At 36.8% G+C, this 18488-nt stretch overlaps 1 protein-coding gene across 3 annotated transcripts in view; it reads right to left on the reverse strand.

The window, feature by feature from the left end:
• PCSK5 (proprotein convertase subtilisin/kexin type 5) overlaps positions 1-18488 on the reverse strand; it is a 228560-nt gene that overhangs the window by 106241 nt on the left and 103831 nt on the right. For all 3 annotated transcript variants that reach the window (XM_064403772.1, XM_064403773.1, XM_064403774.1), the window contains exons 8-9: positions 9038-9250; positions 3130-3230 (exon numbers count right to left, since the gene is read on the reverse strand). In XM_064403772.1, the coding sequence (XP_064259842.1) occupies positions 3130-3230; positions 9038-9250 (314 nt within the window). The remainder of the gene's footprint in view (positions 1-3129; positions 3231-9037; positions 9251-18488) is intronic.

Genomic DNA, 18488 nt, shown 5'->3' on the forward strand with positions numbered 1-18488 from the left:
GTAATGATTAAGCGCAACAAGCACGTATTTATTCATAGGATCTGATCAAGTTAATAGATATACTAGGAAACATCAACTGGGTACAACTGAAAAGCAATTTACTACCTAAATACCATAAGAAAACAGTAGAACTTTAAAATTAAGAGATGTCTGTGTGATAGTTATGCATATTTACAGCCACACACTGCAACCTCAGGGATTCCAAACAAGCAGTCCGAAAGTCAGTCACAATTCTTTGATTCCTGAGGAAAAACACGCTACTTTGATACTCAAATACTAGATAAAAAATAATAAAAATGTGTTCACATTATGCATAACAACATCCTCAAACAATTTGTTACCAGGATTTCGGAGGCAGATCCCTGTTGGAAGAAATGGCTAAGTGGAGTGTTCAAATCAGTAGGCAGGTAAGAGATCCTCCGTCAGCTACTTGCCGATCTTACCATATGGGCTTGTCAAAGAAAGAAAGTGTGAGCAAGACGTTATGTCTTGCCTTTTTTTTTTTTTTTGTTTGGTTGAACATACCTTTGTGTCCGAGTTGAAGCAACCTCTTGGCTATTCTGACTCACACCCAGGCCATATTAGTGCTCTGCTCAACTCATGATGTCTCCCAGGAATAGAACTGGCCTGGGCAAAACTGACTTCCATAGACTCAAAACCCTTCCATGGTATAGACTGCTGTGTTTTCCAGCACAAAGTGTAATGAAACTATACATTATTACAAACATAGTCAAGAAGTTCTCAGGACTAAGTGCTCTAAGTTTTACGCAGCTTGCTGTAAAAAGAATGTAGCTAACCTTGCAAAACCCTTTTCCAACTTGTCTTTTAAAAAATCTCACATAAACACTGCAATTAGCAGAGGTACTAATAGGGAATCTAATGAAGAGTTTATGAAAATGCAAACTCTGTTTGTAACAAATTAGTTCCAGCAAGCAGTTAACTAAGATACAATATGTGTCCTTTATATACCATTTTAAAGTATTGTAGAAAATACTTCAATGGCTTCAAAACTTACTAACATTTACTTAGGGTCACCTAAATTGAGAGGCATCACAGGTGAAAAATACAACCTGAAATTTCAAATCACATAAATAAGAAATCCAGAAACTGCATAAAATAAACTAAACAGATTCTATACATGCAAACCTGAGACATTAAAATTTAATAGATCACAATATGAACTCCCTATAATATTAAAGGCTGTACTTCATAATCTCTAATGTCACAAGACCAAAGATTGCTCCAAACAAAGAAAACCAGCACGAGAAGCCATAGCATGAGAACTATTTTTCTCCCTAGTTTCTCTCTGCTTTTTAACTTCTCTCTTTTTTTTTTTTTTTGCTGTTTTATTTAGTGGCTGTGATTAGAAGCAGTGGCAGATTTTAAGTACACATACGAGAGAAAAGTTAGTGAATGAAATACAAATTAACAAAAACCATATTTATGGTATTTTTAATAGAATTCCTTTGGATCTATTCAAATATACAGGCTAAGATCTAGAAACAGAACATTCCATTTAATGAAATGGAACAGAATCTAAAAGGGGGCAAAGTCAACATATTTTCACTCTGAAACTCTTTTTGGTACTGTGTAACAGAGTACTACAAATACAAAAGAGTTACAAGGATATTTAGTCATTGGCACATTTTGTCTCCATAACCACATATAAAGCTTTAACACAGTCTTGTCTTTATGTCTGTTATAGCTCTATTAGTTTTGAAAAAAAATGCTAGTCCATATGCACTAATATGGTCATAGATTAAAAAGGGTAAGCTTCTCAGTCTGTTTTAAGATGTCACAACCTGCTTTGTTGCAGGTCTTCCAAGATATAACTTTTCTGAAACTTTCAACTACAACAAAACAGAAATAATGAATTACCAATTTCAGTTCATTAAGTGAGAATAGTGAGAAAAACTTACAGCAAGTTGGAATGTACACACACACAAACTTATCTGCATTTCCAGACTGTTTGAAATGAACTTCAGGATTTTAAAACTGGGGTTAAGTGGAGATTTAAAAGTTAAAAACCTCCCACAATAACACAAAATACCTTTGTCTCTGATAACTGTGTTAAGAAAACACAATTATAATGCCACAACTGCTTCACTACTTAAGATTATATCAGGTCTTCAATTACAAACTCTTATGCTTATAATTTAATGGCAAGAAGTATTCTATATTGGGTCAAGCTGTCTTCAAAGAAAGAAACATGAAAGATGGAAACATAATTCTAGTGTTATGAACTACATGTAATTTGAATCTACTATTGTGTGCAAATTTCTTACTTCCTTCAAAGAAAATAGCTGACCCCACAGGAAACTAGTTTTCTTCAGAATTTAATAGAATCAATCTCCTAGAACATTGAGTAAGATTTGGGGTGAAGCATTCCATCTTAGACCTGCAGATATTATCCAACAGAGTACAAAGTAATGCAAAAGGTTCTAAAATACAGATTTACCTGAAAATCACCCGTATTTCTTCTGTGCCATGAAGCACATTAAATATACATATTAGGTATAAAGAACAAAATCATGCAATTGAGAAAATGCTTTTAAGAAAGTAAATTTTTTGAGCTAAAGGTACAAGGACTATGGAGCTACACTATTACTTGTTTCTAGAGCTGAGGAATTTGACTCATGTTAAAAAATAGACTTGTGTCAGCATGCAGAAATTGTAATTTTATTTTTCATACTACATTAACTTATGTTCAGGTTAACCTAACACCTCCCAAAACCTCTTTCAGTGTTCAAGAACAGACATTGCTAAGAGGAGCTTGGTGAATGGAGGAGGCGACCTACAGTACCCTGCAGGGTACAGCAGACCTGGGCAGCCTACTGAGTGAACAGTAAGACATTGAGAGGATGCTATAGATCATTTAACGGAAAACACCTGTGTTCAATATTGTTTCACGTTACTTCAACACTCAGTACTCTGCCAGCATCTCCACAGCGTCAGCTTTCCTTCATGTGAAGTAAGCATGGAGACCTTTCCTCCCCTTAGGACGTTACTGTGTACTGGGACAAGAAAGATTCCAAAGTATTGTGTGAAGTCTGCATAAAGTTGTTGGATGAACAAGAAATATCTTCCTGTATGCTTAATTTCTGTTTCAGAATATATCTCAGATCTTACTTTGCTTCCAGTGCCAGGGCAATGATGCCTGCAGCCATAGGTGCAGAGGCCGAGGTTCCAGTATGGCTGTCTGTACAACGCTGCCTCAGGTCTGTAGTAATCTGGAAGAAATTGAATGTGTGAAATTAGAACACAACTTCAGAAATCAGAGCATGTTTCATTTACTTGAATGAGCCACATGTATGTGGAGGGTATTTTCTTCTTTAATTGCAAGGAAAGGAAGATACATGATGTTAGATGTTCTGAACTTGAAGTCACTCATGAATTTAGACAGTATTCTCTATATTGCTCCATTGCATGATCAACAAAGACACTTTTAAACCAGAAAAAAACATGCAGAGGGGTTTGAAACTGCACAACTTCAATTCTGTCTTTCTATTTGGATTTACAGGATTTTCCCTCCAAAAATCTCAAAGTCCTTTACAAACAGGAAGGAACTAAATCTTATACACAGCCTGCTTATGCTCATTTTAGAGACTATATAGAGGTATGGAGGGTTTGATTAGGTTGCCTGAAGTCACAGTGGAAGTATGTAACACAAGAGAATACAGTTTTGCTCATGCTAAGTACCCTGTTTAATCTTTCATTTACTTGTTATGCAGCAAATCACATGAAATTAAGCAGCAATTCATTGGAAAATCCTGATGTGGTCACAAATCTGGCCCAGCCATCACCAGCCAATTAGATGTTTTCAGTTTTAAATGTTTGCATCTTATGTATAGATAATTACATGTTGCACATATGTAATCTAAGTGGATGTACAAACTGTAATGTGCAGGACCAACTAGACATACAGCCTTTTACTTAGGATGTTTCTATCCAATAATGAATTTTAGCCAGATGCTTTTTGTAAGAGTGCAGAACATGCACAAAAATGTGTTTATTCTATATCTTGCTTCTTTCAAGGCAATATCAATCTAAAGTGATTCTACCCTGTCCTTGTCTTCCTGAAGAAGTGGTTCCTTGCAGGAGCAATGCAGCAGAGGTAGGATGTCACTTCTACCTAGCAGAAGCTCAGGCAAAACCCATGCACACTGGAGAACAGTTGTTTGAAAACAGAAGTCTACAGCAGGGAAACCTCCAGGAAGGTGAATGACCTCTGATGTCAAAACTTAATCTGAGAATTTCAGTCACTGCAAGATTAATCATTGTGTTCTAATTCACCAGTATTGTACTTCATTTCCAACACAGATATGCACAAAGATGGGAGAAGGAGAGGATCAGATGATCAAAAAATCACAAAAAAGCACAGGGCATGTAAAAATGTCTGTCTAGCTTTGAAACCTCAAGACACATGAAATGTGATCTAAAAAACCAGCTGCATCTCATCTGGGCGGCATATAAGCAAATGCGTGCAGGAAGGATAGGTTTCACACTTGATGTTAGCTATATTCAGTATATTACATGATTTGTATGAGGCTGATGAAAATTCTCACAACATGTAAGCATATAAAAGTTAACAGAGAAGATTCTACCAGAAAAGGAGTAACTGCATCAAGAAAATGTTGAAAACAAGTAGGAAGAAAGTGAAACAATATGGAAACTTCTAAAAACTTAAAAAGACATGTGAAAGCATTTATAATGTTGGATCCCTAAATGAATCAGCTTACCAGGGGCTGGGTTTCTTAAGTCTAGATTAATGAAGTCTAGAAAGAACTTTTTACCCCATATTATTTAATATTCTTTATTAGTGCACACCCTGTTAAATAATTTCTTCTATCTGGCTAGAAGTTGAAACCCCATAACTCAAATGTTGATGTAATTTCCTTCTCTCGCCTTTTTACCTATCGACTGTCTATTCATTTAGATGATGAAAACTACCAGTGTTGAGAAAAGCTTTAAGCATGGAAATTGCATAAGTGCTGTGACAATGAACTGTGACAAAGAGATGAAACTGCAGCAGGAATAGCCCTATGTGTGCAAATTCCTTATATGTGCAAATTCAAGTAGGGATTTTTCAGCTGGCATTAAGAAGTCTGAATACAATATGATGACATGCACCCAGAGACTTGTAAGATGCAGGTGTCCCATTTGAAAAATACTGGTCAGTGCTGTGGCAAGGACCAGAGGGAAGGACAGAAAAAAGAGAGAGTGAAAAGGGATTAATACATGCTCACATCTTTCATATCCTGGTACTGCATGCCCTGCATAGAAGTGGTGCAGTACAGAACACTAAAGGCAACAAAGCATCCAGGGGCTCAGGCAGGAAAAAAAAGTGTTGCCACAGCAGTTTTTCCCTAAAGGACAGCCTCTGTCAATACAGTGAAACTCACACTGAATTGTGCTACCCTTGTTTCTCATCCTATGGAAGAGTATCCTTCCAAACTGATTTTACTGCCCTGTCACTGCAGAGATCAAGCACAACAAACCACAATGCCTCTTTAATTGGCAACATTTGTCCTTCATGTTCTAAATGGTAGCAATTTCAACCCTTGCCTTGCTTCCACCAGATACTTCATCTGAAAATGTGTTGGGAAACCTTTGTACATTGTAAATGCTATTTGAGCTCATTCAAAGGAAAGTTATTGACAGGAGCTGAGATGTTTCGGTGTAGATTACCTCCAAGATCTGAGGCGTGTTTTTCAGCACGATGGATTCACTGTCAGAGAACTGCTGCATTTACCCCAAGAAAAAAAGAGTACATGATCACCAAGAGGTGAGCAAATTTCAAGAAGAAAAATGATGTCCAAATTCCTGATCAACATAAAAACATCATCAATCACAATAAAAGGATGTGGTGTTTGATAGCACCATGAAGCTGCCATTAGTGTACATTAGCAGTCATTCTGATTGTTAGGGTGTGGAAAAGGAGAAATTTTTAAATCTTTCATTGAGTATAACACAGCTGTTGGTCTGTGAAAATGCCGATTCAACTTCCCAAGAAAAGTCCATGAAGTATTTTTAGGGCCAAGAGTTACAGCAACTTCTAAATAAGTTGAATCAACTAGATTTAATTGAAGACAATGACAATGTTTCTGTATTTGCCTAGTTTAATCAACATGAAATTAGCCACAGACACCTTGATGAAAGGCAAAGAGAAAATATAAAAATCATTGCAATGCACTGTAATACCTCCCATAGGCATTGGTGCAAAGTTTTCAGAAAAAAACAGCCATTTATCAAAGGAAAAAATCTAGACACACTGTAACAGTTTCATAGAAGCAACTTGCTCTGAGCAACTTGCTCCCTGAAGGAGATACCAATTTTGTACAGTTATTATTAAGGCTGAATCATCAATCCTTCCATAGTTTTACTAACCGGGAAATTAATGAATAAAGTAAAAAATGGGATTTCTCTTAGCAGAGAACAAGCTCATATACCCTGTCTCAAGCCTCTGCATTTCTTGGTATTTCATATTTCATGACAAGAGTTTTCTGAAGTGATTGAATAATTTTTTACCTTCTGCTACAGTTCTTCAAGACACATTGATTTCTGTGAATCTTGTCCCTAGAAGTGAAAAGATTTTAAGAAAAATCTATTCTACATTCTACACAGCCTATTCATCTGTATGTTCCCAGAAGAGAAGATGCCACATTGTGTCCTGTGATTATCTGGTACATATATTGATAACCTGAGAGTTTCTGAAGGAAAGCAGGCTTTTGTGTTTTAAGAACTGGCAGGAGACAGGATAGGCTTTCTTTTGTTGTTTCAGTTTTAAGTTCTGCTTAGAGTAGAAATTTATCAACAAGAAGGGAAAGAAAATCAGCAGATGAATTGCTATTTATCAGAAGACAACAAAACAGGTGGAACATGAAGTAGGTATATTATTTGCAGGAGATAAGTAATTTAACAAGCTTATAAATCATATCTATGAGGAACTTTCTGATATCAAAATCTTACTGTGTTACAAAATCATTTGAAAAACAAGTTCAAAGGAAATGCATTTGCGCAATATAATTGATAAGAACCATATAGATAACTGTATTACGTGGTGCTTAACCTGTCCTAGCCACGTGGTCTTGAAGGGGGAAATCTATCTTTAAGCACTGTCCTATGGTATTCAAAATAGCAAAGAAGAGAATAATATGAAAAAATAACTTGACAACTGCAAATTATTAGCCAATACTTCTGTACTCACTGCACACCTATAAGGAATTATAATTTTATAGTCTTTACCTACTGTCCATTTGTCTCTATCCCACAGTGAGAGTTTCTGTGCCTGTAACTAGGCCAGTACTTTGCAGATGCACTTGAAAACACCTAAAAGTAATTTTAGTTCTTTTCCATAAAAGTCTATGTAAAAGGCATACATCCACCAGCATCTTTGGAACATTTGCATGCTTTGAGCATTTTAATACATCCAAAGGGTGGAAACTTGGTTCATAAGAGGCTAATTATCTGCAATAAAACTCAGTGTAGTATAAAGTCAAGCGCACTAGGTGTACTTTCCTGAACAGCAAGGAACTCTTCCAAGAAGGTGTGTCTACCTGTAACTGTTAGCTTAAAATATTTTAAGCTGTCATTGTGTAAGACAAGAAAACCCCTCCACGAAAAGCTTCTAAAATTATGTTACATCCTATATTTTTAACAAGCAATTATAAAAAGTGGGTAGTAATGAAAACAGAAAAAAGTGTTTTGTGTAGTTATTAAAGTGTTTGTGATTCTATTACTCCATATTGAAATGGCAATGAATAATTAAAAGCACACTAAATTTAAGTTAATTTTTTTGTCACAGAAAACTTTGAAAGCAATATTGATTGTATTTATAAAAATTGCTGTTGACTGGATAGCAACTGCTGGAGTCAAAGGACTCAGGGAAGTCCTACAGACTTGGCTCAGTAAGAGGTCAGGCTCGAGGACCACAATCACATCTGTTTAGCTTATTAGTCTCACTTAAACATGAAGAAGATAGTGAAAGTCTTTTAAAAGACAGTGAAGGGAATTTAATCACAGAAATAAGAAATCCTAGTGGATACAATATTTTTTATATTTATTATTATTTATCAGGGGTAACAAGAAACATGTCAGAAAGACAGAGAGACTTCATTGAAGAGCAGCAAGTAAAAACAGAAAAAACATTGGAATGAAGAAGGATCTCAGAACAAGTTTAAAACAAAAATTAAACCATCTGAAAATAATGAAGAATCCAAGAACGGATGGCCAGCATACCAGAATCCTGAAAGACAAGGCAGACAGTATTAAAAAAAAACCAAAAAAAACAAAAAAACAAAAAAACATTGAGGCAAATATTTGTAAATCTTTATTGACATCAAGAGAAGAATCTGCTAAGGACCGGAAAGAAAGGTTAGATGAGTCCTTAAGAAAACATAAGGAAGGAAATAAAACCCAAAACACTAAATCCTTCAATTTTCTGATCCAGAAGTAATACATTTCTGTAAGTTAAACACCAGAATAAATAAGCAGGGAAGAGGACAATATTAGCAATCCTCATCAACCTGAGTACAAAGGTTTAAAAGGTTAAAAGGAGTAGAATGTTGACTACTGGAAAGTATCCTAAATGCATTCATTTTGCAAAGGCACACAGGATGTACAAATACTATCAACAGATTATCTAACAGAATTAAAACTATTTGTGATTTTCCAGCAAAGATGAGAACATTAGGGAAAATAGATCCTGGCTGCTTAGGAGTGAGAAGAGGAACAATACAGAAGAGATGAGCACTGAGCTGAATTTTCCTTACAATATATTTCCAGAATAGACAGCAATATGAGTAATAAGTGACAGTCACTGAATGTAAAAGAGGAATGATGCTGCGTCAAAACAAATCTGAGAAAATACGTATCTAGGTAAACTGCTAATCTGTGGGTAGAATGTAAAAACTATTGATAACTGGATTTAAAACAAAGGGAAGATCTTAGAGTAAATGGTTTCTCTTTCTCTCCATCCCCCAAGGTGACTGTGCAAAATACATATATATATACATGAAAAAACAAATAAAACCCATACTATTTTCCTGTCATAGGATTCTCCACTGCTGTACGTTGTAGCTAGTGTGGATGCACATTCTTCCAGATACCATGGCTTTTTTCCACTTTCAGCTGTGCTGCTTATGGAGATAGTGTAGATGCTATTGGTGTAGCCATCACAGGAGCAGTGGTCTCGACTTCTTCCACCATTTCCAGATGCCCAAACAAAGACTGAACCTAAGCCTCTTCGGCCCTGTTTGGAAACAGTACAAAAGATTTGGTTAATAATTCTTCTTTTCTCCCTCAGTTGCTTAATAGCCAGGTCTTTTTCCTCCCCAAAAAAAATCTCATGAGAAGAAGAAAATAAAAAAAAAAAACAACTACCCTAGAAGAATTTGAAATGAGAACAGGATTTAGCAGATTTCAGAATCAGACATTAGAAAAATTGAGAAAATGAGTGGTATGAACATGGCTTTAGAAACAACTTTTATATAGTGTTTGTTGGTCTGCCTCTATATTATCCAGATGTACCAAGAAAGTCATGCTGAAAACTCAGATGAAGTTGTAAAATATCATACTGTGTTGGCTTTCTGGGTTGAAAGCACACATTGTTGTCTTGAGTCCTTCTCAGCAAGACTGCTTTTGATCTGTTTATCCCACCGTTTTTATTGATATTGAGGGTTGCTCTGGTGCAGGTGCACCACCTTGTACTTGGTCCTATTAAACCTCATAAGACTTCAACTGGTCCATTTCTTGAGCTTGTCCAGGTACCTCTGGATGGTATTCCATCTTTCAAGAGTGTCAACTGCACCCCTCAGTTGGGTGTCATCTGCAAATTCATTGAGAATGTGCTTGATTCTGTCATCCATGTCATTAATGAAGACAGTAAATAAAACTGGATAACAATACCAATGCGGACTCCTGAAAGACACTTGTTACTGATGCCCATTGGACTCTGAGCCATTGACCACTGTCCTCTGGATGTGAGTGTCCAACCACTTTCTTAGCCAACAGTTCATTTATCAAATCCATCCCTCTACAATTTAGAGAGAAGGATGTTGTGGGGAGTTGTCAAAGGCTTTACAGAATTCCAAATAAATGACATCTGTAGCCCTTCCCTTGTCCACTGACACAGTCACTCTGTCACAGAAGCTCACTAGGTTGGTCAGGCAGGACTTGTCCTTGGTGAGGTTGTGCTGGCTATCCCAAATGATGTCCCTCTCCTCCATGTGCCTTAGCAGAGCTTCTAGGAGGATTTGTTTCATGATCTTCCCAGACAGACAGGTGAGGCTGATCATTTGGTGGCTCCCAGGGTTCTCCTTTCCACCCTTTTTAAGGATGGGTACAATGTTTCCCTTTTTTTAGTCACCTGGGATTTCACCAGACTGCCATGACTTCTCAATTATCAGGGAGAAAATTTGTGAGTTTAATAAAAGTACACTACTTGGAAAGACTTTTCAGCAAAGTAAGTTAAATAGCAAATTCTTCTGACTAGTGTCTACATGAAGTATGTCTCTAAAATTCAAAGTTTCATTTAGAAACATTTCAAGCAGAGAGAAAAATCCCAAGGTACCAAGTTCATGTACTATGAAATCCACATTCACCAGACATGATCAGACTGAATATTATATTTTTTTCACTTCCTTTTAGCTAATCTTAGCTAATGCACCAACAAAAAGATGCAGAATAGCAACATTTTCAGTGTAGTGGGGTTTTTTTGTTTGGTTGGTTTTCGGGTTTTTTTGTTTGCTTTTTATTTTTTGTTTGTTTTTTAAGACAACCTTTATGAAGTGCTACAGCTTTCTTTCTCCATCTTTCTTCTTCACACACACAGGTCTTGAAAGCAGTGTTATGGCAAAACTCCACGGGAAATTTGGTATAACCACCAATACAACCAAGACAGAAGAAATGAGAATTCAGGGTAATCAAGCCATAGCTTCCACTTAAAAAAGAAAAAAAGTTAAAGAAAAAAAGTTGTAAAACAACTTCTCAAGAAGATGCATAAAGACAAATGTCCTACTAATAGCAGTCTATCTGTCATTTTTCTGCTGTTACCATCAGATGGTTCTGAGTGCAAACAGCAGTATAACATGATTTGTCCCATGCAATAAAAACCTTTTCACTGCAGGGTATGACTGTATTATTAGTCTGTTTGCACAGAGAATGTTTATTCTCTGTGCAATCTATTCGCTGTGTAATCCATTTCACTAGATGTGTACTTATGCTGCTGTGCTAATAATGAACAAGCTGCAGAAAAAGGCATTTTAAAAATTTTTGGCCACAAAATGGTGAAAACATGCCACTGGATTTTAGAAATTCTGCATTTATAATTTAAACATGACAAACATCAATTTAGATTTTTAATAGTAAGGGCAGGGCTTTACAACTAATAGCCATTTGCACCTGGATTTACGTTTTCATGCTAGGTTGTTTTTTTTTGGTTTTTTTTTTGGTAAACAGATTATGGCAAATATTTCTTTAAAACTAACGACTCCTGCAAATATGTAAAGGATCAATGTCTCTGTTATTGCAATACAAAGCAAGCACCAGATGCATTGACCAATGGAAAAGAGTATTTTCTATATACAAAGTGAGAATTGCCAATCCTCTAATGCATTGCAATAGTGCATATACATGAGCCCAGCAGTTCATAGAAAACAACAGCATTACCTTCAGATCAGAAAACATGCCAGATATCATGTTTCTAGAAGACATTTGGCAAAGCAATTGGTGGTCTTAAAAACAATAGAAAATGCAACCCTCCAAACTAATTTCAACACTTGTGTTCCGGAGAAGTCTGGATCTGGTGCTGTGTAATATAGATTGTTGAGGGGCTACAGAAGTAGTGGTAGGTGGACAGTTGGACTAGCTGATCTTGAAGGCCTCTTCCAACCTTGATGATTCCATAATCCTATGATCCTATGAACTTGACTAAAATTAATTAATTTGTCAAGTAAATGAATTCTGATTTGCCATTTGGTTTCCAAACACTCTGCTTTAATTCAGCAGTCCCAATCATGCTTAGGAAAATACAAACTTGTTAGTAACTATGCCTACCAAGTAAGTATAGCAGGAGTGTCAGCTGCTCTAGTGTATGTGAATGTTATTGCCAGCTGGTATCATCTAAATAAACACAGTTAAATAATAGTTGGACTGTGTTACAAAATTAAGATAAACACATGCACTATGTAGCCTTTACTGTTTATCTAAATCTATCATTTGTCATCTGCCAAGTATCCAAGGGTATCAGACAAAAAGTCAAGCCTTGAAATGCCAAGAAGCCATGTGTCATTTATTAGCCAAAAGCAAAGTTGCATGTACAAATCATACAGACAGAACCTGAGCAAAACTAAGAGTTGGTAACTCTTCTATAGAAGAGGCATAGACCAGTGCTGAATGTCCAGCAAAGTATGCTCAATGTTTGTCTCGTGATTTTAAAACTTCATTCCCTGCCTGTGGTGTTGCATTTTAGTTAAATGGTATGCTTTGTCTCACGCCCCCGAAAATGTACGGTTCATTCCAAGCCTGTGGTCCTGCCCTGAAGTATCATGTATCTGTAATCCCATTGGCCCAAGTCTCATTCCGTGCCCACTTTCAATCTCCCTCTTAAGCTGTTTGAGGGACATTCTCTCTTGGCCCTTCTCTTTCTTCCCTAGGTTCTCCCTCTCTCTCTCCCCCTCCCTCCCCCTTTCCCCCTTTTCCCTCAGAAACCATGTTGCTCCCAGGGGTGGGGCCCCCAATAAACCCTCATCTAATCAGCACCCTCAAAAGCTGTGTGGACTCTTCTTGCCTGCCTGCTGCTGCCATCCAACTCACAGCCTAGGGGGGTCCTCTGGGGATTCCCCGGGATGCCCCCCTCAAATAAACAGCACCACCTCCCCTCTAGGCACAAAGCTGTTTCTGCTCTTCCATCTGCAATGACAGATAGGGATTGCCTCCTATAAACTCTGCATGGTGTCCATAATTCCATACTTGTGCTTGTCAGTGCACCAAATCAGACCACTATGAAAGGGTCTCCTCTTTCCTAGTCTGCTTTCTTAAATTGCATAAAATGTCCTATAATTTAAAAGAAAAATATCAACTGTCCCATTATGCAAAACAAAAGTGTTTCACTGATGACTGTGACTTGCGATTGACCCAGCCACAGTCTAATTTTCTAGTACATTTTCTGGACAAGGCAAGTGTGCTCAACAGATAGCTTAAATGAAATAGACTCAGGTCTTTTTCAAAGGGGTCCCAAGGCATAAATTGTGCTTGTAAAAGCATGAAAAAGGAATCTTGGGGCATTCTGGGTTTGTTGCCTTTTTTTTTTTTGGCAGGGTTTTTTTTGGTAGTTTTTTTTTCTTCCCTGCTAATGCCTCCTTTTCCTTGGTCAGCAAATTGCAAGCAGGTAAATGATACAAAAGCCCTTTTTTGTTTTTTTCCTGTTCACCAGCACGGACAGGTTAAGTCTGCCAAGAACCAGAGCCAGTACGAACATGCTCATAATGACATCTGCAGAATTCCTCATACTATTACAGAAACATCCCCTGCTCCAAGTGTGTGTGTTTGTGTATGCATCACATCTTTATGAGTGAATGAATTAGCAGTACTTTCAGGGACCTTTTTAAGGTAGAGGTTTTCATGCACTCAAATAAAGACAATCAGCAGTTCCACACACTTTTAAGATGCTTACAGCACTCTTTAAAAATACTCTAATAAACAGCTTCCATCTCCAAGATATAGTAAGAACCAGTCAAGTAAATTTTAATCACACTATTTTATAAATTTTAGACTTTACATTCATTCAGTACTTTACAAGTCAAGTTGCCTGTGAATCCTGATTATTTCCAGCCCAGGAATCAAGTGCCCCAATAACTGTCTCTGCCTTACTGTCCTCATAGCTGTGATCAAATTTACAAAGAAACAAGGAAGAAAATGTGAAGGAGCAGGAAAAGCAGAGGACAGAACAGCTGAACTGGAGTAATTAAGAGCTACAGAGGTGGCAGCCAGGGAGAGATTATTTGGCACTGGAAATTGCACACTGATGAGCAGAAAACAAACCATGAAAATATAAAATGGAGAGAAGGAAGGACACTATCCACACCTAGAGCCTAAACATTTAATTTCCTCTATTCTCCCCAATACTGTTCTAAAATTACTTAAGCTTTCCAAGAACAAAAAAATACTGCCAGAAAGTGAAATTGATCCTGAGGTGGAAGCTTGAAAAAGTAGCCCATGGTATGACCTCTTCCTTAAAAACTAATTCCTAAAGAGGAAATGTTCATAACTGAATATGCAGAACAGAGGCCAGTATTCTGGAGACCTAAAAAACCTACTATGCAGGCATAGCATAGTAGGTTTTTAGCTGCAGCATAGTACAGCATAGCAATCACTGTAGTGTCAGGCACCAAGGATCACAGCATCCTGAGAAACACACCTGTGATATACATCCCCTTTCTTCCAGTTTCTCCTGATTCTTGCACTCTCTAGGATCTGGACAGTGCTGCCCTGTGCAGAGACACAGCACTGCCCAGCTGTTCACTGTCAGCGTTTTGCTTTTGACGAGTAGCAGCCCCTAGGTCCTGCTGAGTTTCTACCAGTCCATTTAACCTCTTATCTGGGAATGAAAAATAGTCTGGCACAACATTCTTAAGACTCTTTTGTAGACTGCACAGCACTGAATTTGAAAGTAGGCATCTCTCCAAATACAGATAATGGTAAGCTGAGAATCCAAGTCAGCAATTCTAAATTGCTACCAGAAGACAGCCAAACATATTTTTTTTTAAACAGTCTTCTTAGATATGAAAGCAAAAAATTCCAAACAAAAGGAAACATTTCTTAGGCCATTAATTCTGTTGAGGTATCCACACTTTCAGAAAAATAATGTTTGCGACTCCATTTATTAAAAATGCACACCTACGGTATCTATGAGGAAATGAGTAATGAGCCAAACAGGTATTCATAAATAAAGACGCATGTTTGGGGGAATGAACAAAAATAGACACCTGTGCTTTTATATTAGAAGTCAAGTTTTTACTCTTAGGAAAAGTAGGAAATAAAGAAAATCTTTCCTGTTGCTGGAACATAGCAATATATATACATACACAACATATATGCAATGCAAAAATGTATCACTACCTACATAAAACAATGATTACCCTTATACTGCTGGAAAGGGAAGTGCTTGCTAAGAAAGGTTACTGGCTACTGCTGAACTAACTCCTTAATTAAGAAAACAAAAGACAAAATAATTAACCATGCTAAAAAAAAAAAAGGAAACGCCCAATATTTCGTTACCTCTTAGGATATTATACCTTTGAAACATTGAAGCTATAAAACATTCTAATGTGCATATAACAAAATCCTGTATTGAATAACCACAAGTAGTTATGTATTTACATACGAATTATCAGGATATATCAATGGAACAATTCAATATGTAGGCTTCATGTGGTGGTATTTTTTACTTTACTCTTCAAGAGAAAAGCAGTTTAAACAACTCCAAAATATTCCCCACGGAGCTATAATTAGTGCCTGAAGTGCAACCAAAAGAACTGTTGCCTGAAACCTGAAACATGAACATGTGGAATACTGGAATGACTTTCTCATTTACCTAAACAAAACAGAGCCAGCTCAAGGACTGCAAGTTCTGGTTGAGGCTCTTCCTCTACAGTATCATGACTATTGTTACCAGGATAAAACAAGTTGTATATGGCAAACACAATGTGATAACAAAAGAGCTTGCTTTGCCAAAATAAACAAGCAGTGCACAGGAAAGCTATCAGTGTGAGAACTGAGTATGCAATTGATGTTATACACAAACACCCATTATATGGGATGGGTTCAGGCAAATCTCATTGCCTTTATACTACTATCTGATTAATCACTCTAGAAAGCTGCCCAGGGCCACTAGATCCACACAGCTGTTTTTCACCACTTATATCAGAGTCTTCCTTGTGGAAAACTTCAGGTTTAGAGATGTCTATTGAACTCTAGGGTTTAACAAAAAGAACCTCCTATTTTCTGCAAATTTACCTCTTTTCAGTAGATAACCATGAAAATATGACTGCTTCACTTCTACTTTTGCAGACTGAAACAACTTTATGAAGTTTGTCTCCCACAGTGTTCATTTAAGAAACAACATACAGGCTATGTGGAAAGTCATTGCCCTCACAGTTTTGTGCCTTAAACTGTTAAACTCTCTGCACAGAAAACTTTTGACAACAAAATTCCAGTGATTTCCATTCCAGAAATCTCTTTTTTCCTATGTGACACACAGAAATACATAGATACAACTGTTGTTCAAATATATGAGTGAAGTGTGTATGTGATTTGTTCACACACAGAAACCAGATTCATGTTTCAAAATGGCATACTCTGAAATCTACATACTTCAGTGTATGGAAAGAGATTCATTTGCCAAAGCTGCTTTTCAGTATTGTTTTTTCAAATTATGATTTACTCCACAAAAAGAATGGAGTGGTTTTTTGTTTTGGTTTTTTTTTTTTTTTTTTTTTTTAATGTTCAATATATCACCTGTTTCAGGGTGGGCATTCAAAACCAGAGGCATTTTGGCAAGTCCAAAACCAGCAATGCCATTCTGGCTTGTTTCAACAATTTCCATGCATGTGTGAGATGGAATGAGGTAACCAAACAGTTTTGGTTTTCAGTACACTTTTTGACATTGTAAGGAAAATGGACATTTTGGTTATATTTTCCGGTAACTCTCATTACAAATTTTCCCATCTTTCAGGATGTTTTTATTTCAATGAATGCAATGTAATAACATTTCTGAAATATTAATTATTTTTCTGCATTTTTTGTACTACATTCTGATTGTCTGTGAAAAAGCTCATTTTTTCAAATAAGGCAAAGGAGAGCAATTTTAAGGTTAGCTTTGTGTGGGGTGGAAATGGTGGAAAACCAGGAGATTGGTGAGGAGAGAGAAAAGTAAGTTCTTTCCAGAACTGTTGTTGCTCAGAGACCAACCTTGCATCTGGGAGATGTTAGAAAATACTCAGTGTGAGAGAATTCATGTATTTGTGCTTGCTTTGGGTTGTATTCTGTCTGCTAAAGAAGAAATTAAATTTTCTCAGTGTAGATAACAGAATGTTGTTAAAGACCTAAAAGCATTCTTCCTGTAGCTGGGGGCCTCTTTGTAACGGGAGAAGGGAGATAAGAAGTTTTGAGATTGTAAAACACAGCCTGGTGAAGACCTATGCATGCTCCAGACTCTTTGATATGTAATGCAGGGGTCAGGCCCTGCTAAAATGAGTTTAGCAATGTATGTATATCCCTTTGTTTCTTTGTAATCCTCCAGCCAGTGAGGCAATGGAATAAATCTATTCTCTGCACTTCAGATTTGGGTTGTGGTCGTCTTGGTGTTAGCTGCCTATATTTGGTTCACACACTTTCATCACATATTTACCAAACAAGATAAAGTGTACTGTATGAAAGTTTATCCAGGTATCACTAAACCTAAATATTATTTCATTCACTGGAAGGCAATATTGCAAATTCTACTTTGTTTGGACGCAAGAAGTTGCTAACTGTATGCAAACAGAAGGGCAAAGGATTACCATTATTAGCTTAATAATGTGTTATCACCTAACCTCATTTTTGCTGGGCAGCCCCCATCTGTAGACAACTACATCATACCAAGTATAAACCACATCTGCAAAGTCATTAAGGCATTATAATACAACAGCCAAATGCAAGGTAGTCAGACCTAGAAATTAAGCTTATTGGTAAGAAATAAAGGAAGGTCAACAAATTTTCCAAAGCGATGGCTTAGGAATTTCAGGGTTATGGAAGATAATAATTTGGGAATGAACCACCCTAAAATAGTCTGTCCATTGGATTTATAAGTAAGGTCTATATTAACCCATCCAAGGAATATGGAAGCAATACTATGCACGCATAGAAAATGCTTAAAAATATATGCCCCATTCTGGTATCCACACTGGAAATAATAATGCCAGAAAACAGAAATAATGAAGTCTGATTTGGAAATTCTGACTAACAGAAAGTAACTCAATATACAAAACATTACTCTTAAGATTGCAGAACAGATTTTAAAGGTCAGTAAGTGGTGCCTGCATTACTGTACAAAACTCAAAATGCAGCAAACATTTCAGAATTTCAGATAAACTCATGAAATTTTTGTCTGGTAACTTATTTTATGCAGAGAAATGCATTAGAACTGGATTGTTGGGCTTCTGCAAAGATGTGATGAGCCCTGCAAAAAATCAGTAATGAAATAAAAGAAAATGAACATTATTGTAACATCAAGGTGGGAGTGGAAATTATTGTACAAGAAATAATATAGGTTCTGCTGGAAAAACATAGACGTCAAGGAAGTTATGAGTAGAATATTTCAAAGATGAGGCCGAGAAACAAAGTTATTAGGTATTTTGACCTAAAAGAGAAAGATCATCTTGGTGAGTCTAGTAATCACCGTCACCTGCATTCAAGAAAAGAATTCAGGCTGGAAGATGTGGAGAAGCACT

This window comes from Passer domesticus, chromosome Z (assembly GCF_036417665.1).
Source record: "Passer domesticus isolate bPasDom1 chromosome Z, bPasDom1.hap1, whole genome shotgun sequence".
NCBI classification, from domain to species: Eukaryota; Metazoa; Chordata; class Aves; order Passeriformes; family Passeridae; genus Passer; species Passer domesticus.